At 44.3% G+C, this 25,000-nt stretch overlaps 2 protein-coding genes across 4 annotated transcripts in view; both read right to left on the reverse strand.

The window, feature by feature from the left end:
* ncapg2 (non-SMC condensin II complex, subunit G2) overlaps positions 1–11,433 on the reverse strand; it is a 22,336-nt gene extending 10,903 nt beyond the window's left edge. The window contains exons 1-15 of the mRNA XM_042067057.1: positions 11,361–11,433; positions 10,894–11,002; positions 10,521–10,712; positions 9,808–9,922; positions 8,058–8,197; positions 6,443–6,577; positions 6,141–6,235; positions 5,554–5,710; positions 5,115–5,207; positions 4,156–4,281; positions 3,507–3,686; positions 2,266–2,418; positions 1,769–1,991; positions 1,409–1,512; positions 319–492 (exon numbers count right to left, since the gene is read on the reverse strand). Of these exons, the coding sequence (XP_041922991.1) occupies positions 319–492; positions 1,409–1,512; positions 1,769–1,991; positions 2,266–2,418; positions 3,507–3,686; positions 4,156–4,281; positions 5,115–5,207; positions 5,554–5,710; positions 6,141–6,235; positions 6,443–6,577; positions 8,058–8,197; positions 9,808–9,922; positions 10,521–10,712; positions 10,894–10,971 (1,965 nt within the window). The 5' untranslated portion in view covers positions 10,972–11,002; positions 11,361–11,433. The remainder of the gene's footprint in view (positions 1–318; positions 493–1,408; positions 1,513–1,768; positions 1,992–2,265; positions 2,419–3,506; positions 3,687–4,155; positions 4,282–5,114; positions 5,208–5,553; positions 5,711–6,140; positions 6,236–6,442; positions 6,578–8,057; positions 8,198–9,807; positions 9,923–10,520; positions 10,713–10,893; positions 11,003–11,360) is intronic.
* A 657-nt stretch (positions 11,434–12,090) lies between these two features.
* Positions 12,091–25,000, reverse strand: part of esyt2b (extended synaptotagmin-like protein 2b) — a 34,608-nt gene continuing 21,698 nt past the window's right edge. The window contains exons 8-23 of one of the 3 annotated variants that reach the window (XM_042067061.1): positions 23,965–24,085; positions 23,061–23,237; positions 22,884–22,966; positions 22,104–22,152; positions 21,721–21,810; positions 21,193–21,288; positions 19,145–19,201; positions 17,690–17,764; positions 17,475–17,561; positions 17,011–17,160; positions 16,250–16,632; positions 15,324–15,422; positions 14,417–14,548; positions 13,899–14,004; positions 13,741–13,790; positions 12,091–13,349 (exon numbers count right to left, since the gene is read on the reverse strand). In XM_042067061.1, coding sequence (XP_041922995.1) covers positions 13,310–13,349; positions 13,741–13,790; positions 13,899–14,004; positions 14,417–14,548; positions 15,324–15,422; positions 16,250–16,632; positions 17,011–17,160; positions 17,475–17,561; positions 17,690–17,764; positions 19,145–19,201; positions 21,193–21,288; positions 21,721–21,810; positions 22,104–22,152; positions 22,884–22,966; positions 23,061–23,237; positions 23,965–24,085 — 1,795 coding nt within the window. In that variant the 3' untranslated portion in view covers positions 12,091–13,309. Of the gene's footprint in view, positions 13,350–13,740; positions 13,791–13,898; positions 14,005–14,416; positions 14,549–15,323; positions 15,423–16,249; positions 16,633–17,010; positions 17,161–17,474; positions 17,562–17,689; positions 17,765–19,144; positions 19,202–20,257; positions 20,360–21,192; positions 21,289–21,720; positions 21,811–22,103; positions 22,153–22,883; positions 22,967–23,060; positions 23,238–23,964; positions 24,086–25,000 lie in introns of all 3 variants that reach the window. The other 2 variants (XM_042067060.1, XM_042067062.1) reach the window with 2 other exon arrangements.

Raw genomic sequence — 25,000 nt, forward strand, 5'->3', positions numbered from 1 at the left:
TACATTGATTATTTTCATTCTCCAATTTGTTAAATTTCAAAGGGGTCAGATGGAATAACACTCCATCCCCACACACAGCCGTGCATTAGGAATTGGCACAGGCTGATCCATTCCATGATTAGCCTTCCTTGGAGACGCAATACTTCTGAGGGATGCAGACGCACTAATGACTGTTGTGATTATGGGAATGAGTGGATTCAATCCTATGATGGAGTAATCGCCCATCAAAGGCCACTACGTCATTGATGGCAAAACTTAAAAAATGTGCTTTTTGGAATTGGAAACTGCTGATGCCACAGCTCTGCTCCAATTCCTCACCTGGAAGAAACGCATGTACTCGGGCAGCACCGTGGCAAACTTGGCCACCAGGTAGTTCATGACTTCCTTGTTGCGCTGCAGTGACTTCTGGATGCTCCTCCACAGGATGACCACTACCTCCAGCAGCCGGGCCATGGTGTCCATGTCTCTGACCGACAGCACCTCCTCCAACTCCTGACAAAGAACACACGCACACACACACACACAGACACACACAGACACACGGCCAGTTACAATGACTCAAGTAGTGGACATTTATTTGGCAAAGGGTGCATGCAGACTGCAACAGTACTGCAGTTCTATAGAACATTGTCTTGGGGTTTCGATTAAAACAGATTCTAAGATAGAAAGTCTCCCAGACTATCCTTAGCTTTGTTATCAGCAGTTAAACTTGTCTACCAATAATACAATTAAAATCATGACACTTCCAAAGAGACACGCATCAGCCTGACATTTATTTCACATGCTTACAAGAGCACGACAGCATGGAAAAGCCTTAAAAGGAGAGATGAAGTTAGCTGGAACTGTCATCGTGCCTTACAGCAGCTAAGTAATGCTGTCCAATAATATAAACAACAAATGCAATTAGTTAGGCAACAAATGAGCTACACAGCTCTAAGACAATGCAATACTCAAAACCACTGAAACATCAATTAAAAGTATAATAATGATAAAAGAAATGGCTGATAGAACTTTTACAGAAGGCTGTTAGAACTCCTGACACCTACATAATAGAGATTTCTACGCCATAAAGCTACGCCTGAACGTTTTTACACGGAAAAAAAAACAGCCATTTCAAAGAATGAGCAGAAAGACATCAAAAAGCTCATGCATAATGTACTTTTCAAATGTAATGAACTAATTTGGTTCTTCTTCCCTTCACTATATCCAATAAAAAATGAAAATGAGACCGTCTCTGCATTAAGCAAATACATTATGCTCATTTTAAAGGGGCATCTTATTCTCAATCTCATTCCTTCGAGGGGGGTCTTGCACAGTGGGGTCATGCACTGCTTTAAAGGCAATCATCACGTTTTTTTTTCTTTCAGAAAGTATAATGAACCCGAGCTCATTGCGTGATGGCACTTACAGAATGGTTTTCCTTGTTGGCAGAAGTTGTGTCATCAGCCTCTTGATCTCGGGCCTTCTGAATGCACGAGTTAAGGCACTTACGGATGACGAGCATTAATTTGCCTGGACAAAGAGAACAAAAAAGGATCACTTCCATGGCCAGTGTGAATTCGTAAAATAATATGGGCTACTATATCTTTTACAAATATGTCTTGACAGATGTATGGCCTCGCTGCAAATGGCAGAAAGAATTGAAGTATTTGACATTCATTACTGTGTCACTGGTATGACAACACACAGCTACAGAATCTCATCTGCACTTGATTTGGAGGTGTGCAAATTCACTGATACCACAGGTGTAGTAGGTGTAGTGTCTCACCTAAGTTGTTGGGGGCAGTGTACAGGTGAGCGTACAGGTAGAACTTGCGGGCTGCTTTAGGGTTCATCTGGATGAGCGTGACGCAGCGCTCGCACCAGACCATCTCGGACTGGTTGACCGGGAGGAAGGAGCTGAAGAGGAGGTTGACGATGCGCTTGGAGACGGAGGGAGAGTCCCGCTCCAGACGGGCCAGCAGATGCTCCATGGAGCACACCTTCCAGAACTGCAGGACACACACACGTACGTACACACACACACGCGCACGCATGCACACAAACACACACGCCCACGCCCACACACGCCCACACACACAAACGTTTATCTAATTGACTATTTGAGTTTGGGGAAAACCAACCTAAAACCAAACCTAAATAAATACTATATAAAGAGTACCATGATGGCCGTGACACCAACTGGATTAGGATTCCGATAGCTTAGCAGTTTGGACAAATTGCACAGAGCAGCCAACAGGCACACGGACACGGCCGGCCTCCTACCTTGGTGGCTCGGACGGCCTTGATCTTGATGAGCATCTCCACGAAGGCCACGCGCACCTTCTCAGAGGTGTCGTGCAGGCTGGTCCTCAGCAGGGGCAGCAGGTTTTCCAGCACAGCGTGGGTCAGGTTGTTGTCCAGGATGATGGACATGCACTACGGGTCGAAAAAAACACAATGGAACCTTTTCAAAAGCACATATATCCTGGACAGATTGAGAAAATTCAATCCTGCCAGCTTTGATGCTTGCAAATATTCCCTCATTCATTGATGGTGTGTGCTTGTACAGAAACCAATGGTGCAATAAGAGTTATGGTGATTTGTGAATGTAGTCTTTGTGCATGTAGCACAACAAAACAACAACCAGAAAACATCCACTACTGCCTATTTTTAAACACAAAATTGTCAGCAAATATGCAAACTGTTTGATGAAAATGAATGTCATTTTTCACAGGTTTGGATATTTTTGTCTTTGGCTAATCAGGCCTCCAAGTGCCTAGTTACCACCTGTGATTTCAGTTCATGCTGAAGATGCCAAAAGACCAAAAAAACATCTCTACTTTAAATACTTTCACTTGTTTTTAATTATCTACCCTTTTTTTTTTTAGTTTGCGACCAATTTCTCTCGTTCTGTACGTAATGACAAATGACTACTTCATTATTGGGTCAGGGTCGCATCAAACGGAGAGACCGCTGCAAGCGTGTAGGTTTACTCATGTCTGCAGGTGATTCATTAATTGAACTGAGACAGAAACAAACGGTCAGCCTGTGCAGCCCTTTTATAAATCACACAAGACATAGTCTTTCATTTGTAGCCTTCAGATGTCAGCCCAAAAAAAATGTTGATGAATAACAAAGTAAATCTCTGCGGGTTTTGGAGGCAGAAGCACCAATCAGGCGTTCGTTCTGCCTTACGGTCACACAGTGCTGTAACGTTTTAGGATGATGAATGTTCAAGCAAAAGCACTGGGGTGTGAATGGGAGAGGGCATGATTGGGAATCATGAGTGGGTTTTATCAGCTTGTGTGAGCGAGTTACAGTGTCAGTCAGTAGCACAAATGTTGCAACATGAAACTCAGGAGGCACAGTGCATAAGAGTGGATGTGCAAAACTGTGCCTGGAGACAGGGGGTATGAAGAGGGCCAGGAGGCGTGTGTGTGTGTGTGTGTGTGTGTGTGTGTGTGTGTGTGTGTCACAAGGGTCAGCAGGAGACTGATTGAGGGCGCGAGTGTGAAGGGCAGTACCATGAAGACGGCACATCGGACATCGGGGGAGCTTGCGTCGTAGGCCAGCTGCTGGACCAGCTTCTTCAGGAGGTCACCGATGATGTCGGAGGGGATGAACTCCCAGCACTTAGAGAGCACCGTGCAGGTGCCCAGCACTGCCGTGGAGCGCACCAGCGGCTGCTGATCGTCCAGCAGGGACTAACACAGACCACACCACACCACACACACACATACACACACACACATACACACCAGACACACACACATACACACCACACACAACACACATACACACCACACCACACACACACCAGACACACACACCACACACAGTTTGTTTTAAACACAGATGTGCATAAATGAGTAGATAAATCAGTGCAATACAGGGTATTTACCCTAAAAACACAGAACAGATGGGTTCACTCAAAGGGCTCCCAAAGCATCAGTAGGCTAGCATCATAAAGAAGAAAAAAAAAACATGCACAAAGGATCCAAACACCTGCCTCCCTTTTACAGTTAATCCTCTGCCCAGAACTTGGGAAGTCTGAAGCGAACACAACAGCTGTTTTTGCAACAGCCTCTATGCAAATCTAGCGCAGCAACTCTGTAAATCTAAAGCTTCTGGATGGGTCGGCGTGGTGAGGCAGGAGGGGGCGGTGTGACTCACAAACAGAGTGTCCAGCTGGCGCTGCAGGGTTTCGTCGGTGGCGGCCACGTCCATGCTGGGGTCCTTCAGGGGGAACGCCTCGGTGAAGAGCAGCGTGGCGTTGGCTCGCACCTCGCCATTGGCCGCCTGCATACAGACAGACAGCCAATCACAAGTCATGAATAGGACGGCTGGAAGCATCATTGCAAAAGGGGTCTGTCACTTAGGAGCCAGCCCCATGGGAGTCAAGAGGAGGATTTTAGCTTAAGCAAATTGTTGTGTTTTTTTTTACTGGTTAGCACGTCGGACTTGTAACCGGAGGGTTGCCGGTTCGAACCCAGACCAGTAGGAACGGCTGAAGTGCCCTTGAGCAAGGCACCTAACCCCTCACTGCTCCCCGAGCACCGCTGTTGATGCAGGCAGCTCACTGCGTCGGGATTAGTATGTGCTTCACCTCACTGTGTGTTCACTGTGTGCCGAGTCAATGTGTTTCACTAATTCACGGATTGGGATAAATGCAGAGACCAAATTTCCCTCACGGGATCAAAAGAGTATATATACAGATACTTATACTTATACTAGGGGGCGCTGGTTTGTCTAATTTGTTTGGTGCGAGGATTACGTGGGCATTTCATTTAGAGCCGCTGGACCTGTTGGTTTGATTTTGGTTTCTGGACTCAATATGTGGAGAGCTTGAGCTGTCCGACCAGGTGGGCAAGAGCTTGGGTTGACCACAAACTATTAGATAATCATAGCCTCGAACATTAGTCTTGTACGTGCACCTTTCAGTAAATGATTCCAGTATAAGTGATTTGTTGAGTGCTTATTTAACAATATCAGTAAAAGCCAATGTAACATTACTTAACTCGGACATCATTTTTCAGCATTGACACACGGTAATCGTCTCTTGGGTTTAGAGCTTAGAGCTAAATAGACCCTCTCAGAATACAGTGGAAGAAGTGGTTGGAGTTGCATTGTACCTTTAGGGCTCTCCAGAGGATGGGCCGGTATAACCTGTACAGCATCTCATCCAGGCCTTGCCGAAACTTCTGCTTGTGGAAATAGCTCAGTATCTGCGGGGGACAATGATAGCTTGTCAGGTTATAAATAAAAACACATCACAACTCTTTAGACCATAATCTTTAGACTACACTCCACCGGATACAGTATTATTGATCTAAAGTAATAAGGCATATAATTGGCAACTGAATAAAACTTCCAGCCTAATCAACATCATGATTTGCTTCTACTGGGACTGGGACTCTGCCAAGGCTGCAATCTATTCAATGTAGCATTTCTGGTAGATTTATTATCTGCAATTTATTTCATAGACCTCAAATTAATTGGGTCTGATGCATAAAACAGGATGTATTAGACTAGAGAGCGCCAGTCGCCGTTCAGGACCGCAGCTCGACCTACCTGCCGGACTTTGGGGAGTACGGGCGAGGAGCGGTGCAGTTGGATGCCATGTTGCATGAAGTCCTGGATGCAGGTGGACTCGATCTCCTCCAGGAAGGGTCCGGAGGCTTTCTTCCAAGCGCGGAAATAGATCTCTGCCAAGTGCTCTATTTCAGCCCTGCACGGCCATGTCAATAAAACATGATAAATAGCCCTTTAAAAGACTCATCACCACAAAGCAAGTGCAAAACCAGAGCTATAAAAGTAAGTTTCACAGAGTGACACGAAAGCAACTTTCGGGACTCATCTGACCAGAGCTAAATCGCCCAGCGGAAGGAGCAGGCGAGGGCATTGTGTGAGACTGGGCCCAGTGCAGCCCAGAAACGCTGACCCGCTCATGTAGGTCAGCACGCGGCTCACGCCAGGGCCCTTGCCAGAGGGCCACTTAAACGGATGATTCAAGCCTGGCTGAGCCGAAGCTGCAATTACAAAGGGCCCGCAGGTCGCTGCGAAGTAAACACCGGCCACCGCCCGCCCGCTGCTGCCCCCCCCCCCCCCCCCCCCCCCCAGAGTGAGAGAGCGGAGGGGATGAGCGGTTGTGAACTCACTTGCGGAGAAACTGGAGCTGATTTTTGACAGTCTTGTGAATCAGACGGATGAAGGCCAGGTCCCAGCTGAAGAGGAACACGAGGAAACGCTTCCCCTGAGTCCGGGAGGCACAGACACACAAAATTAGTAAAGCAGACGAGATAACATAAGACACACACTGGACCAGCTGGTCATTCTTCACAATGAAACACAATGAAAAACAGGCAGTTAAAGGGATAGCCATCACACTGTTATTTACCCCTGTAATACCAAAAGAAGATGACCGATCTCATTACATCTGAATAAACTGTCTGCCCCTCACCTCGTCCCTCTTGATGTGGGTGGCGTTGAGGAAGCACTGCAGGAGCTGGTTGGCGAGCTCCAGGCCCAGCTCTGAGTCTAAGGGCACGCTGATCAGCGCCTCGTGGAACAACCACAGCCTCTTCATGTCAGGCATCTGAGCAACCAGAACCAAAGAGTTAACTGGGACAATAAACACTATGGTATCTGTTAGAATTTGAGAGTAATGGATTCAGAACCTATGCTTTTTATACCATAACATTGTTAAGTTGAGTTGACCAAAAAAAATTGTTATTATTACTAGTATTGCACATGGTTTGTAATAATATCATGCAAAGTTTGAATAGATAATGCAACTTGTCTGTCTGTAATAGTACAAACAGCTGTGACTCATGGAGGACAAAACACAATATGGTATTGATGTTAAAGATCTTAAATATTACATTAGAATACTGCACTAGAGAAAGACAAAAGACAAGTATGTTCCTGCTTGTATTCTTGGGCTGAATAGGCTCCCTTCGTAGCAATTGGTCGTGTAGCCCTTCAAACAACTTTGCTTTATACCAAAAGGTCCATAAACAATCATTAAATACCATTAGTCTCAAAAGAGAGTTTTGAAGAGCGGGGGGGAAAAGTGCATGGAGAGCCGCACAATAGCGATATGAATCACCCTCGCAGCCTTTTCATACAAAGTGGAATCCATTCCCATTACTTCCATGAAACACTAAAGCACTCCACCACAACTTTAGCAGTGTTATACTAGCGGAGCAAGCACTCCTCCTAGTGTCCCCTCACGAGAACAGAGAGAGACAGAGCGGGAGCGTGCATGTGTGTGTGTGTGTGTGTTTTTGAGCGTCGGGAGGAATTAATTGCGCACTAACAGCCGAGGCAGCCTTTTCGCCAGGCCGTCACCTCAGCGCCCCCCCCTGAGAGGGAGCAGGAGATAATTGTCAGAGAGGCGCGAGCGGAGATGATTAACAAAGCTAACGAGCGAGCAGAGGCCGTCGGCTGTAGGGCAGCGTCACCCCCCAGAGTTCGCCATGACCCTTTTGAAGGCTTTTAGAAATATAAAGAAAGAAAAAAAATCTGCCTGCCACTTTTGTTCTTTGGTCTGACGGACTTTTATTTTTTCTGTTTTATCTAAAGTTGAAGAACTTTTGATTATATGTGTGTCTGATATGCAAATGTCAAAAGGCATTATTCCTTTATTTAAGGCCTTGAACTTAGATGACCATATAAATGGGGTGTGTTTGGACAAGATTTATCAAATCTAAATATACCTCAGCAGTCATTCAGTATGTCAGACTGTAAAGCTGACTCAAAGTTATACCAGAGACTTTTTAACAGACTTTGGTTATACACACCCTGATACTTGGAGATCCACAAAACGTTTTATGGTCACAAATGGTCATGAAATGGTCACACTCACCATTTATAACAATCATTCTAAGCAACAAATTCTACACAGATAATTTATTATGTTTACATTTTCCTCCATATATCAGGTTTTATGGTATAGTACACTATAGATTGAAGTCCCGTCAGCCAACAAGTTCTGATGCGTAATATGTTGAACCTGGGTCTGTCGGGTCTTAATGTAGAACACTGAAGTGTCAGGCCAAAAGTTTGGGAGTTACCCGTTTCCTGAGAGAGGTCTGGAGGACGGTCAGTCCGAGCTCCTCTTTCCCATGCAGGCCTTTGGTCCACCAGCACTCAAACAGCCCGAGCACACGCTCCTGCAGCGCAGCTTCTGATTGGGGCAGGAAGCCCAGGAGATCTAAGGAGCAATCACAGAGTAGAGCAAATCAGACCAGTAGCACACTTCTGGATGAAATGAAGTGGCACTGGAGAGGGAGAGGAGCCTGAGCCCAAACTGTACCCTGATTTCAGACTGGGTCACACTGACACAGACGACCTTCGCATCTGACACTGGCATATTTGGCAAAGTATCAGTCTTTTCTCCCAGAGTTGCCACTGAGTAATCAACTCAGATGGTAAGGTTGTGATATCATGGGCAGGTTAAAGCAGACAGTAGGGATGCATAACACTGATTTTCTGCCGATAACCGGTCTGCTGACATTTTCAAACTTGTTTTGGCTGACTGCTGATACCAATATATAAACATGTTTTTTATTTCTTAAGGGCCTTTCCTGTAATCGAATTGACCTACTAATCTTATTGCAATGGCCTAGATGTTGTAGATACAGGAATCATTCTCATTTACTGTAAATGTATACCTTAAGTAATGTAGACACTCACTGATGAAAAATAAGGAAATCATTGCAATATGATGCAGATGTAAAATACACAATCACACATGACATTATCAAGTCAAAATGTAGATCTCATCCTATTTGAATAACTATGTATGATGTTTCCTCTCTAATAAGTATAAGTAAGTATAAGTATAAATACTATTTTGATCCCCTGAGGGAAATTTGGTCTCTGCATTTATCCCAATCCGTGAATTAGTGAAACACAAACACAAAGAGCACACAGTGAACACACAGTGAGGTGAAGCACAAAGTAACGGAGCAGTGAGCTGCCTGCTACAGCGGTGCTCTGGGAAGCAGTGAAGGCTTAGGTGTAGTGATGGGCAAATGAAGCTTTGGTGAACCACTGAACCACAGCAGTGTGAACCTAGCGACACTAGCTGAAAAGCAAAAAGATGGCCACCACACATACATTTTTCAACATAAAAGTCCTTAGCAAAACCAATATTTTTGGTTACATATATTGGTTTGGGTAAGGACTTTTATGTTGAAAAATCTACATGTGGCAGCCATATTAGATTTTTTCATTAGTGTTCCTAGCTTCACACTGCTGTGGTTTAGTGGTTCACCAAAGCTTCATTTGCCCATCACTAGTTAGGTGCCTTGCTCAAGGGCACTTCAGTCGAGGATTTGGGCATGGGAGAGCAGTGCTCAACCACTTCCCCCGCCCACATTTTTCCTACTGGTCGGGGATCGAACGGGCAACCCTTCGGTTACAAGCCAAAGCCCTAACTAGTAGGCCACGGCTGCCCCCATCTAATAGATTGTGCCGATTACAGACTTGCCAATTTATATGCCAGGAATATTGCACAAATGTTTATATCTACCGATGCCAATAATACCATTTTTAACTCTTATCTGTTGATCCCACCATCATACCGATACAATCATGCACACCCTACCAGACAGAGCTTAGAAATTACTTCTTGGTACACTGTGAACATTGTATGCTTTCTTTCAGACAAAAATAAAATCCTGCTCAGACAAAACAAACACTGCTAATCTTTAGTCACTTTATGAAAGAAAGCAAAAAAAGTGTATTGTTAGTGCATGAAGACACTAATATATATTGTCAGATTCAAAATGAGAAGAAAGCCCATATTGTCCTACGCACCATTCAGCAGGCTGGCACAGCCCAGCAGAGATGTATAAGTGTCTTCCTCCTCAATGGTCTCCACAGATGCTACAGCCACTTCAGTTACACCCAGAATCACCTGCATGGTCTGCTTCTGCAAGTAATCCAGGGCAAAGAACACATTTCCTGAAACTGTAATATTGTGCACTACTGAGAACTAATCAATGGCAGAGTAATAGACTGAGCAAAAAGAAAAAAAATAATTTCTAAGACATTTCAATGAACTGCATATTAATAACGAGTTATGGTTATGGACGCTTTAGTCCAAAGCAACATACACATACAAAAAATATAATACTTTATATATAAAAATATAATACTAATAATTTAACAGGGAACAATTTAAGCTGTTGATCAGACTATATTAAGGAGAATAGCAATAATAAACAACAATGTCAATTCAATCAATAATGAAATAAACAATGAAAATTAAGGAAAATAGCAATATAAAAAACAATAATGTCAATCAATAATATTATTGATTGATAATATGATAATGATGATAATAATTTCATCAACAGCCTAATGAAAATAAACATTACCGTAACGCATACTGTAAGAAGCGCTTAATGAACTAAGTACATGTTGAACAGATATGCCTTTAGAGTTCAATGAAATGGATAAAGCACTATTAATTGAGATAAGTGATATGCGACTGTCTTTCCCATTTACTATAAACATGTATTTCTCACCAAATCCAAGGGCACTTCTACTTCCATGTCTTGCTCATTCTTCTCCAACTGTGTCCCATTCCAGCGCTCTGCGGGACATGCCACCACGGCGTCCTGCAGAAGTTTGGCCAGACTTGTCCACACAGACTGCCGCTGAGCCTTCTGCAGCTCCTGCAGCAACTCTCCAAGGTCAAAAGGCTCCGAGGCATCTTTCTACTCACACGCAAACCAGGGAAAGCTTTCAGCAGCAATAATGTATTTGACACTTGTGTTTCAAGATCTAGCGTTAAAAAATATTTTGTGTTTGTTTGTTTTAAATCAAACCAGTTAACACACATCACATATATTAAACACAGATTATTTCTGAAATATGAAGTGCTGTACAACTACTTACATGAAGTTTGATGAATGAGAAGAAATCCTCAGTCTTACTGATGGAGACTGATTTTATAAAAGCCTCCCTTTTCGACATAACGTAAGGAAATATAATTCTTCAGACGCTCCTGTCGCAAAGCGGAGACAACAATAACCACGGTTTATTCTACAAACTCGCCATGGAAAATTATGAACAGCTGTTACATGCCTCATCCAACGTTAGTTAAAAAAAACAATTACGTGGTGTAAGAGGACTAAATAACTACATTGAATAATTATTTATTATCTACATTGCTAACGTTAACGTTTTGCTAGCGTTGACGTAACTTGATTTGACTTTCCAGCACAAACACAAGGTAACCGCTTGGTTTTATTATTTTGCGAGCAAAACAATAAGTTGTGACATATCTATAATTCATATATATGTACGTTTCGTTCATATGCAACCCGCAAGTTACATGATCATGCTATTGTTTTGAAACTCACCGAAGTTGTCAAACTGTTTTGCTTCATTCCCCGCGCGAAATTGAAGTTTATGACGTAAGATGCTTTATTTCCTCTCTTCTCCGAATGCCTAGAAATACTTTGAACGTACTGCCACCTATTGGAGTGGATAGTTTGAAAATTGTAGGGATGCAATTCTTTGGCCACTAGATGGAGATAAAGAGCGTATCTTGAGCACTTGAATTGAGCACGCATCAGCTTTACCAGCATCACAAAAAGTCCATACTGCCACAGCTAATGTCAAGGTGGATGTCTGATGATAATTTGCCAAGACTGTTTATTATTCCCCTGTGTGATCCACCTATCATGGATTCAGGCCCTGGGGATCAATAAAGTATCTATCTATCTATCTATCTGTCCCATGGAATAGAAACACTGCCCATTGCTACCATCCTATTCCTATCAAGATTAGTAAATCTTTTTTTATCATGTGTGTCAGACCCTTCATCGAATAGTAAGGAATGTTTCCTTTAACAGATGTAAACTGTGTATGAGGTACTGATGTTAGGTAAACCCATGAGCTGTCGTGTCCTGTGACTAGTCTGCTGACTGCTGTAAAATAGCTCTCTGGCATTCGGCCCAGTTTACTTAACCCATCAGGCAAATGCTTTGCATACCAAATACACAAAGTAGTACAGCTGTACACGTTCTCCTTCTTAATATACAACAATATTCTTGGTTAAAAAAAACAAGATGACTCGTCACGATTAAAGAATTTGAAATTGGGGTTTTATTCTTTCCTTAATGCTACAGAGACTCAAGTGTGCATTTCCAAATAACATGAGGGTTCTGTCTCTGATAAGGCACAGAGATAGATAACAACAGAACAAACAATATGCATACAATGAGAAAAAGGCAATCAAGCAATATTACTGCAATTATGCAAGAGTCTGAGTCAGCAATCTCAAAGATGTCTGTTAATTTGATTAAATAATACACCGGTCATGCTTAATGTGCTTAAAATAAATGACCATACTCTTGAAAGTCATTGGCTCCAAAGTCATTGATATTTCCCCACAAATGGGGAATCCATATTTAGAATAAGAAGTAATAATTTACAGATTAAATCTCTGTACAATGCAGCAACAAAGAATGAAAGAGGAACATAAGTCATACATAAAAAATCTTTGCGGCACTCATCGTTCTGTGTTGTACAATGTTACACATTGGCATACAAGTACTTTTAAAATAAAGTACTTTCTTATCAAATTATAAACATTTTCATAAAAAGGCACAAACAAAACACAGCACACAACATAACTTAATATAACTTGGCATTCTCAGTGGCATTCTGGGTATCTTGACCCTCTCAAAGCATTTTGAAAACCAGAGGAAATATCCTACATTACTGCATAACACAACAAACAAACTGATAGTGTAGGCACACCCAATCTCATCCCATGTGCATGCTCTTACACAAACATTTGCAACAAAAAAAAACTTCAATTTTTCTTAGATTGTCTTTAAAACATATTGCCTTAAAAGCCCCAAAGTAAGTTTTAGATCAGGCCTTGAACTGAATATATGTTTGCATAAACCAAGTCTAACCTTTAATCAAATTAGTGCATCATTTTTTACAGAAAGCAGTACAAACCCCTGCAATTCTCCAAATGGAGAACAGAACTGGTGCGGCGTGTATTTACATAGAAAAAAATGGCAGACTTACAAAACAAGGCAGTAAACATTTTTGCTCTTCTGCTTTGGTAGTCAACACGTGTTGACACACTGGATCAAAACATATCTTGATATGTTAACACTGAATTTGCTTTTCAAATAAACACTCAAAACAACGCAACAGAACAGAAATAAAAAGGAGAAACAAAATGGGTCCATAGTGTTGAATGCTGATGATGAGGGGCCAGTTCAACGGATGAAAGACCTGACAATGGAGGGGCCGGACCACAGGTGTGGCCACTCCGTGGTCTCCAGAGTTAGACCGTCTTGTCCAAGCCATCTGTCGTTAGGTCATACCTGAAAGAAGACAGACATTAGGGGAGACGGAGGGTGGGAGGGAGGAGAGAGAACAAGGGGATGGCAGAGGATGAGGGATAACATCAATCATCTTAATGAGATCAGAATTGATCACATGAGCACACTGCACTTCCTGATGAGAGCAGACATAATTAAGGAGATCTCTTCATAAGACGTTTCATTAATGGACAGTAAGAGACAAGGAGGGAAATGATGAAATGATGAGAGAGAGAGAGAGAGAGAGAGAGGGAACAAGTGTGTGTGTGTGTGTGTGTGTGTGAAAGAGAGAGAGTAAGTAGTATAAAAGTAAACAGCCCTAAAGAACTAAATAACTAATCACTGAAGAAAGCTTCCCAGTGAATGTACACATCTGGAAGATGAAACCGCATACCATTGTGTCCACCCCTTGGAAATTTCATCGCTAGTCAAATCCACAAGCGCCTGAGTGAAGAGTGAGGAGATGACCAATCAGACACAATCATTTTCCAACTGAATACTGTAGACAGTAGAGTGCATGTAATACGAATGAAGGAAGTGAGGAAAGAGTACTTTTCCCAGAAGGCCTTTGTTTTTGGAGAGTAGTCCTCCACCATTCTTCACTGCTACATCCAGAGTCCTCCTGTGTAGTTCCACGATAGACACACTGAACTCAAATCTAAGGACACACACACACACACATACACACACACACACACACACAGACAGACAGAGACACACACACACACAGAAAATAAACTCTCCAGTCCAAATTGCTTGGCACACTCACTGTGAAAATGTTCTTCTTAGCTGCATCCTAATCAACAGCAACACTACAGGAGATCTCAACACCAGAAAAACAAGCTTCACCTGCAGCTTGCGCTTCTGCTTCTGCTTTCATTTCCACAGCAACATGATTCTCACCAAAACAATGGAACACAGGTATGCTATTCCAAAGACTCATACCAGAGAGGGTTAAAGCGGAGCTAGTAATCAAGGATCTTTGCTCATACATACATACAGTATGTCACTGGAGACCAAAGATTCTAGAGCGGAGCTCTGTTCTAGAATCTTTGCTGGAGACTGCTTACGATTGATCATATATGGGGTTGAGAGTCTTCTTCAGCGTGCTGGTCTTCCTCCTGCCCGATCGGCCCTTGTCTGGCAGCAGGTACAGCCTGATGAAGGGGTCCGATCCATCCTTTGTGAAGGCTATGAGGTTGCTGTGGGGTCACAAGAGGTCAAAAGGTGAGAGTGTGCACTTGTGTGTGTTGAAATGCATTCTGACAAAGAACGCATTGAAAGGAAAAGGGTTTTTTTTTTTTTTTTAAAGCAGCTTAGCAAAATGTCAGAAGGGGCATAAATTAACCAACACGCTCCTAAGATATGCTACCCTAAGTTCAAACACAGAACTGAACACAAAGCCAGCCATTGTTGAAAGTTGCTCTACTGCTGAACAAAAAATAACAAAATCATTTAATTTATTCTTTCAAACCAACCTTGACCACTAAGAGTGCCATATAGTGGCTGGTCAAGTTGATGGCTCTATTGCTGATGAGTAGAACAGCAACAGAAAGTAGTTCAGACTCTCTGGATAACCTTTAATGAGTGTAACTGAATAAAGTCTGTGACACCTGGTGTCCTTTTAGATCTATTACTGCTTGCATCTGTCACTGAGTGAAATCTCTCATCTGTCATTTGTAACAAACGCCCGCACACACACAGGGACCTTCCAGGAAGATGGCTGGCAGGCCTTGCCCAGTAGACTCATTCCTGGATTTACAATGACAGGTAAAATGTAAATCTTACGAGATTAGACTGTGAAGATAAATGAGTTTGCATGTGGAACAGTGTATGCGTGAGGGAGAGAGACAGAAAGAATTTGGATGTGAATTGGGATGACTGTGAGAGATAGAGAGAGAGTGTGTGTGTGTGTGTGTGTGTGTGTGCGTGTGTGTGTGTGTGTGTGTGTGTGTGTGTGTGTGCATGCATACAGACCGGCAAGCGTGCACCACCACGATAAGTTTGTTCCTCTGAGAGCTGTGTCTCACTGTGAGCTGCACCTCACCCAGGGGATACTGACTGGGACCCGAGCCACTGTGGAGGGACAGAAAGAGACCATTATACAGACACACCTGCACACACACACACACACACACACACACACACACACACACACACACACACACACACTGGGATGCAAACACACACACACACACACACACACACTGGGATGCAAACACACACACACACACACACACACACATTGGGATGCAAACACACACACACACACACATTAGGATGCAAACACACACACACACACACACACATTGGGATGCAAACACACACACACACACACACACACACTGGGATGCAAACACACACAGACACACACAGACACACACACACACACACACGCTGGGATGCAAACACACACACACACACAACAAACACTCCCATATCAACCTCTGCAGGCAAATACCTACACTCAGAAGACTAATACAACCCCACTGAAGTTACAAGAGAGTGTGTGCATCTGTTCATATCTGTAGCTTATATTAATTTGCACACATATACACTAAGGTGGGGATGACATAGACCAGTGGCAAGCGGCAGATTTCCTCTTGTTCGCCATGAAGTGGCAGTGGAACAGTTGGAGTGGCAGTGTTACGCTAGCGTCAAACAGAGTGTTGAAGTTGGGTCAACTTGCAAAGCGTAACACGAGGCTCAACAACTGTCAGTTGAGGTAATAGAACGTAGACCGTCCGTGTAACTTAGGAATGGCATAGAACTTATTATGGTCTGAGCGTCGTGTTACGCTTACCACTGCCGCTTCATTATTTCCAATGTGATCCCCACCTAACACACACACACACACACACACACTGGGATGCAAACACACACACACACACACACACACACACTTCTGCAGCTGCCTCAGTCTGTTCTGGAGCTCCTGCGTAGCGGAGGGCAGCGAGGTGTCGGAGGCCAGGCTGGTCATGGACTCCCGGTGGGCCTGCTGCTTGTGGACGCTGCTGATGGCCAGGCTGGAGCTGCTGCCCCGCACGTCTCCCTGGCCTCCCGTCTGCACCGGGCTGCCCCCCCCGCTGGGCTGCTGAGGAGTGACGCTCCGGGACGTGGCGGACGCGGGTGGGCGGTGGGGGTGGGGGGCGGCCGGCCGAGAGGGCTCACAGGGCGGCGGTTTAGGGGAAGGGCCAGTGGGGTTGCAGACGCTGTCGCTCGTGCGCCTCACCTGCACAGAGGAGGGCTGGCCGGACGTGGTGGGGGGCTTCTCCAGACAGAGCACCTGAGAGACAGACACAGGCATGAATACACACTGGGTTCCAATCACACTGTCAACTGACGATGATGATACTTCAGAAGTAGGGAACACATAGTCACATCAACAAGCACACTCTGACATATTAAAAAGTACAGAGCATTGTCTCACAGACCACATACATAAAAACAATGTTTTTTTGTCAGGCACACTTTAACATTGTAAATTGGCTGCATGCAGAGAATTAAATAACTACCACATGAATAACATCTCCCTTATGCACATACACACACACACACACACACACACACACACACACGCACACACATATGCACACACACACACACACACAGACACAGACACACACAGACACACACACACACATTCATATTAATATTCACATACCCTAAGAGCCATCTTGAGCTTGAGGGTGCAGCTGGGCCCGGAGTTTTTGAGAGGAAACTGCTGAGTCAGCGTCATGTCCTCCTCCCCGAGCAGCCCACTCAGAGGCACCATGAGCGTGCCCAGAGTGCACTTGTGCTTACCATCCCTTACCTGGAGACGAGCGAAAGAGGCTTGCACAAGTCAGCGTTCAGGCATTTCCTCATCCCAGTTACACTTCAAAACAGAGCTGCAGCGTGCAAAGTCCCTCCGCACAAGACAAATAAACCAGCCCAAAGGAGCCCTAACCATAACCATCAGGCACATACAACAACATAAGTTTGACTTATAGCCTCTATCTATGTCCACGGCATAAAAAGTAAATACATTTTAATACAGTAACAAGATCCAGGACACAGAGTGTAGAGGGCAACCCATGCGATATGTAAACAATGCCATATGGATGGCAGATATGAGGGGCGCCGCACCTCCACTCCCAGCTCCTGTGTGTAGGGGTTGTGGACGAGGAAAGTGAAGGCCTCTTCCCACAGAGGCTCAGTAGTCTTGTAGCGTACCTTCAAACAACATTACACACTTTATTCACACCTCATACATATTTGATTCGTCTGTAAAACAAACACACTCTAGATGCAAACAACAACATCCCAAAGGGCGCGTGGCCTGCAGGCGGGACATACTGTACCTTGCTCTGGTAGGATTTGGACCCGATGGTGAACAGCACGTAAGGATTGGGGTCGCTACTTGTCTTCTTTGCTGACTGATGCACACATTCAAGGAAGAAGCAAACAGTCATCACCGGTGAGTCATCAACACAAACACAGTTACTTTAAGAGAATGGCTAAAAGGTACACACATGCATACACACACACACACACACACACACACACACACACACACACACGCACACACAGTCACACAACAGAAACAGTATTGGAAAATGAATCTATATTAAAAATTAATAACAATGTTTCTATAGTAAGAAATAATTACTTAGTACATAAAGTATAACCAATCATAAAATAATAAATACATTATTATATGAGATAGTAAAATATGTTTAAATCTATTTATATAAATCAAAATGAATCAACTGAAATATGTTTGCTTTCTTTCCACCCTTAAACAAGCAAAACAAACGCATTCAGTGCAGTCCATTTCACAACACAAGTCTGAATACATAAGCAAACATGCAGAGCTTGAACACAATACAAATGCACACACACACACAAACATTACTGTACACATTATAATGCAACATGATGCAGGACATTTTTGCAAGAATGAAGCAGGCTGCAGTTGAAAAGCTGGCTGGCATGTTGTGTGTGATGACACCAGATACATTGCACTGACACATATCAATATGAGAGTGCAGGTGGCAGTCACCTCTACCAACGGTAGAGCCACCTCATGAACATGAATGCATAATGTATACCAAGCAGTGCACACTTCAGGACATTTAAGTTACACAACTCTACCACTGTAGACTGACAGCCACACAGTCGGTGTGAAGACAGGTCACAAGACCTCAACAACAACCCTGACATGCACCTCAACACTAGCTAATCACAGGAAATGTGTGTTGACATAAAGTACATTAGTGTACTGACAACGATGAAAGTGAAAGAATATGTGATTGTATGATAAATATAATGTACACTATAACACTGGCAAATGGATCATAAAGATTAATGTATACTGGCAAACTATTTTCTCTCTGTTCTCAGTGGAGATAGTTTGGTGTCTGTGAAACTAATCCTTATGTTTTGATGAATTGATGAATTGTTTTTTTTTTTTTATCAGTGACAATATGTCAGCATTCTACCACACCACTTTCAAGTGTTTTCAGTACAATGACATGTTTCAGTGGAATGCCTCAAATTTGGCAGAAGGAGATAAAAATGAAAGAAGACCAACACATAACTTTCTAGCCAACGGACATATTAGACGATTTTGCAAAAGTGACATGAGAAGTCAGTGGCTGACAGCTCAGTGAAGGACATGAATCAGACCAGAGACGACACACCAACACACTGCGCGGTCTCTCTCTCTCTCTTTCTCTCTCTCTCTCTCTCTCTCTCTCTCTCTCTCTCTCTCTCTCTCGCTCTCTCTCGCTCGCTCTCTCTCTCTCTCACTGTACCTTCAGTGCTTTATAGGCCTGCTTGGAGCCGTCGTGGTTAAACTCTAGAGGGTACCTCTAGCCGACAGCCAGGGGGATGGAAGAGAATCAGGAGAAGAGTTAATATGGAAGGACATGCAGCATGATGAGGTTAGATCAGACCAGATCGGACCATGGTCAGGGGGCAGGGCCCAGATCAGTGGCAGGATCGGTCGCGTTCTCTCACAGCACGTGGCACGGTGAGAAAAACACTCTGCCCCACTGCAAGACAGGGTGGCATGTGAACGTGAAAACATTTCTGAAACATTTCTCACAAGCGTTGGGCATTCGAGCCCTAACTGATTCCACTGACAATACCAAACTCTGAGTCCATGCTAAGAAAACGGGGAATGTGATATCTAATTTATGTGATTTAAAAGACATAGAGAAGAAATAAAAGGAACCCCTTCTTGGCACTTTGAGTAGCTATGGGGTCAGTTACACAACCAAAGGGTCACTGTCTGTCTGTGTGAGATAAAGGCCACAAGGGCATCTCTAGGCCACTGACCATAAAGGCCAGTTACCTCAGAGGAGTGAATGGAAGCAGAGATTGTCATGAGGTGCACTTTTGGATTAGGATCTGACGGCTACGTATGTGCAGGACTAACGTCTAACTTTAAAACCTCAGAAGGCTCTCCCTTCTCTGGTGAGGAGAAAGGCCATAGCAGGTCAACAGAGACTAACACCTCTCGTTTTAGTCCATGGTCAAATGTTGTGCGCGTGTCACCGTATGCGGACATCCCGTGCTGCCTCGGCTGAAGAGTCCCATTAGGCCCCTTATGATGATGTAATAGGTATTGTATGACATTTGTTTTAAGTCAGTCTGGAGATTAAAGAATAACAAATACAAAACCCTGTTAATTACTGGCACAATGCTGTAAGGTCTGCATGCTTTACGCTGGGGGTGGGTGGGGTTGACCTTGGTCCAGGCTGCAGAGTTGTTTTTCCCAGAGGGACGGCCAGACACAACACCCTGTCACACGGTTAACAGCAGCGGGTCACTAATGCTAGTGCTATTTCTGGGCGCACCAGGGGGGGGTGGGGGGGGTGCAAGGGTTGGGTTGGAGGGGGCTGGACGGGCAACGGAGGACTCACAAATAACGATCTACAGGGGGAGGAGGAGTTTGCGCAAAAGACGAGGCCTGAGGCTCTCCGCTCGTTCAAGTTTCCGCAGCCAAAGCTGCCCGCAAACACATTCTTCAGGGGCCAGTCCGAGCGTTAGGGAAGAGCACAACATCAGAGAGATGGGACAACAAGACAGTGATCTGCCACTGCTAATGTTTTCTTTTTCTACTCAGTATTTTCATGTATCTCTAGAATAACCACATGAAGAAGGTTAGAAGCCCGTTTTAATGGCTGTGATGACCCCCTTGGATAAAAATAGGATGTTAACAGGAGAAACTGGTAACTTTAGGTTTTTTTTGTTTTCTACAGAAGATAAAGGGTTGTAAAAGGGAAATACATATTCCAATTAGTGCACCTGCGTTAGGGACCAAAATCATGAGCTTAACCACCTCCAGAGGCCATGAATTGTAAACAGTACGACATGTTGAGAGTGTTCTTTAAGAGGGGACAAAAAGCCATTACCAGGTTAAAGTGTGATGTCAGGAAAAACAGTGTGAACAAAAGACTGAAATCGCTGGTCAAGTGAGGTCACCACAGGGCTCGAGTGCTGAGCTAAATACAGGGACGGGAAGCATGTGCCATTACGGTGTGTTGATGGACCTGCACAGGTCTATCATGACTCCTTGACTTAAAGTCATGGAGCCATAGATGATGCACCTATCTGATGGATTTTCATATTTCATTTCAAAGAGGAATGGACCTCTACATTGTGTGTAGGAATTAATAACACAAAAGCACTTTGAGGTCATTGATTTGATGTAAAGTGTGTTATAAATAAAATGTATTATTATTATTATTATTACAAAAGTCAACATTTTCTTTAGTGACCAGTTCATCAAATGCAGGTGATTCTCCAACAAAAAATGACCTTAACGAGACAAATTCTGTCATGGAATCTCTCTTACCGGCAGGTTCCTGGCAGAGTCTAGGTAGACGACGAGCAGAGTGGAAGAGAGGCCGCCATTGGCCTGACTCTTATCTGCCCTGATGCTGCGCAGCACCTGCCAGAGCAGAGGAACAGGGTGGGCAGGCTGGACCAGCACAGTAACATCGCCTTGGCAACGTCAACTCCTACTAGATGCATTCTATGCAATTCATGTCAGGCTTGTGCAAAGTTTCAGATTTGAATGGAAACTGGCACTTAATTTCCAATTCAATTCTTGAATTTCACTTGCATTTCAATTGAGGTAGCAAACAGGAAGCAGAATTGCAATTCGAATTGTGCACAAGCCTGATTCATGTATAATGTATATACGGGTGAATGAGTTCAGAAAGGCATGAAAGGTTATGTATTTTTTTACTTGTTTAGACAGATCTGGCATGCACCTGTGCTGTTTACCGAAGCACCTAAGCACCAAAGACTTTAACTTTAACATGTGTTTTTTATTTTATTTTTAAATAAATAAAGGACACATATCTAATTGTTTGTTTACCTGTTCTAGTTTCTCTGCTGTAGGGAGAAGGGAGAGCCACTCCAGCCTCAGATGAAGTTTCCCTGTCGAAACTTCTTCAAGGTCAAACCACTGCATTCAATGCACAGGATGTGTGTCAGATTACATATTTATGATCACTCGCACTGGCATTTATCAAATTTTAATTTCTGGGATGATGCTGACTACTAAAAAAGTCACTCGGATATTAAAATTTTATTGCTGCAATGTTTGTTTGTGTTTGACTCCACAGGGTTTTCCTGCACGTCTTGCCAGCCGTTGTGCATTGTGCTGCCATAGCCTCCACCCACCACAACTAGCGTCTGTGTTTGCGTCTGTGTTGTAACACTGCAGAAAGGCTGTTCAAAAAAATGAAATGCCATTACCTCATCCACCTGCTGTTCCTTCCGCAGCTCGCTCATGTCAATCATTAGGCTGAAAAAAAACAACAAACAACAACAACAAAAGATTCATCCAGTTAGCCCATCACACATGCTCAACAGCACCCAAGGGCTGCCCAGATCACATCCTCTCCCTGACTGTTCCTGGCAGCGCTGGGTCTGACAGCACTTAACAGCATGGCTCTCGCCCGTCCCTGCAGGAGGCATCGAGGCTGATTGATCAAGCCACCATAGTCGCTCGCCGGAGCCAGAAAAGTCCTTGCACAAGCACTGGGCATAAATTTCGCCGGGGGGTGGCCTCACCCATTGGCCGGTGGCCAGAAGCAGGGCCAGAATCCAGAGGCTGATGAGGAGGCTTTTTTCTCGTGCGCCTCGAGCATTGTGCTTACGGGGTGCGTCTTTTTCCCGTCTGGCTGGAGATAAACAACCCTGTCACCTGCTTAATCAGACCGGCGGAGAGGGGCGGCAGTGGGACTCTGAGTCATGGATCTTAGCGGTAACAGCTACAAATCAGCATGCTCGCCTTTCAGTCATACCGCACAGCGAGCTGTCCTTTATGGAGAGAATTGTTAGGGATTGTCTGATGTGACATTAACCACACCAGCAAGGTGTTTTATTATGGACCCACTCCCCAGACTCCATCTTAGTAGCAGTGTGCTGAATTCTGATTCTGCACTGATGTGAATGGGAAAACAGGTAGCATAAAATGATGCTTCTTTGGCTAAAACCTGGCAGAGGAAGAGAAGACCAGTCGAGATACAGTACCTCCCTAGGAAGTCGTCCTTATCGGGGTCTTCATCAAACAGCTCAATCTCCAGGTGCTGGCCAGAGTGCTCATACACCAGGGCCTAAATGGAAACAAATATGGACGTGACTGATGTGGACACAAGTGTGGCATGTCTGTCTGTCCGTCTGCCCATGGGCCCATAGGTGCCCTCTCACCTCATAAACTTCATTCCACTTGGGCTGCAGGCACTGCTTGATGGTCTTGCTCTGAAAGAGCTGGTTGCCGATCTGGACGACTCCATAAGGGTCAGACTTGCCCTTAATCAGGCCTCCGAGATACTTGTCCTTCCCCTCCAGATCCTGCGCTTCCTGGAAGTGGATTCTGAGCACACCCTGCCAAGAAACCACAATCAGGCCATGACAATTTATCTTTAATGCATCACATTTATTGCCTTGGACTAGCCAGACTCTGCTACCAGAAATTGGTTGCCGCCAGGTTTATATTATATTGGGGATGCTCGGGGATGATTTCATTCTGACAGCATTAGCCAATTCCAATAATGCCTCATAAGGTGACCTGAATTGTTCAACCATAACAGACACATTGGACGCTGAATTATGTATGCATGCTCTCCTGGGGAGCAGTTGCTAGGACACCACAAGATGGCAGCACTAACTTTACAAGGCAAATTAGAAACCATGAAACGGAGAACACCAGTCTTGGCAGTAATTCTAAAAACAAAATACGCCAAGACGTAAACAAACCCATTATGTACCAACAGTCACATAGAGGAGGGCCTTGAATGGTCAAGGTTGGCTACTGTATGTCAAGCATACTGAACAAAGCCCCTCTTCAGAGGTTGAAATATGTGGACTGATGTCTACTTGGCCGAAGCCTGAGCTCCTGGGCCCCAGGCCATGGTAGAGCAGCCTCAGCTGTTTTCACTGAGCTCTATCTAATGTTCCCAATCATAACAAATGATAGAAATAGATGCAACACACAGGACCTAGTAATAGATGTGGGTTACTTGTAGGACATACGCACACTATATCAATCCATCTATCCGTCCATGCATACTGCCATGTCATCCATCATGATGTGTCAGTGCTGAGTGTTTACCTTTGGCATTGGGAAGCGGAGCTGCGCCAGCTCCAAGTCCCCCACCAGAGGCACGGTCACCCTGTTGGGCAGCACCAGGTAGCTGCAGATGATGTCCTGGATCAGGTTGTCAGAGAAGCCACTGAAAGAGGATGACATGAGACCAGGCTGAACATGAGTCATCTGCAGGGTCAGAGCTGCAGCTGTGGTCTGTGGTCACTATTGCACAGTGCTGTTACATCACATGATACCACAGAAGCATGGGGGAATAAAAAGGAGTAATCCTGTTGTTCGGTTTCTGTATGCGCAGAAAGAGAGAGTGGTCTGTGGTTGTTTCTGTATGCGCAGAAAGAGAGAGTGGTCTGTGGTTGTTTCTGTATCCGCAGAAAGAGAGAGTGGTCTGTGGTTGTTTCTGTATGCGCAGAAAGAGAGAGTGGTCTGTGGTTGTTTCTGTGGGAAAGAAAGCTACTATCTACTCTACTAAGTATAAGTATATATACTTTTTTGATCCTATAAGGGAAATTTGGTCTCTGCATTTATCCCATTCCATGAATTAGTGAAACACACTCAGCACACACACAGTGAAGTGAAGCACACCCTAATCCCGACGCAGTGAGCTCGGGGAGCATTGAGGGGTTAGGTGCCTTGCTCAAGGGCACGTCAGCCGCTTCCTACTGGTCAGGGTTCGAACCTGCAACCCTCCGGTTACAAGTCCGAAGCGCTAACCAGTAGGTCACGGCTGCCCATTGTGACAACATCTCAGCAGTATGCGCTGTATTGTGCCTTGTTGTTGTTCTTACTGTACTGCACAGTGCTGTTGCATCACATGGTACAAACAAAGACACAGGGGAGTACAAAAAGAATAGCCCTGTTGTCATAGACACTTTGGAGTAATATACAGAATGTTTCAGCAGGCAGATTCACAGTCAGTCAGTCAGCCATATATGGACCCTTTCAAGAGAGTTCCATTATCAGCATCATAGTTGGCCCCACAAGGCTTCCTTTTTAACATTCCATATGTTATCTTAATGCAGAGGAAGTAGATTGGGGCCCAAAT

This window comes from Alosa sapidissima, chromosome 17 (genome assembly GCF_018492685.1).
Source record: "Alosa sapidissima isolate fAloSap1 chromosome 17, fAloSap1.pri, whole genome shotgun sequence".
Classification (NCBI taxonomy): Eukaryota; Metazoa; Chordata; class Actinopteri; order Clupeiformes; family Clupeidae; genus Alosa; species Alosa sapidissima.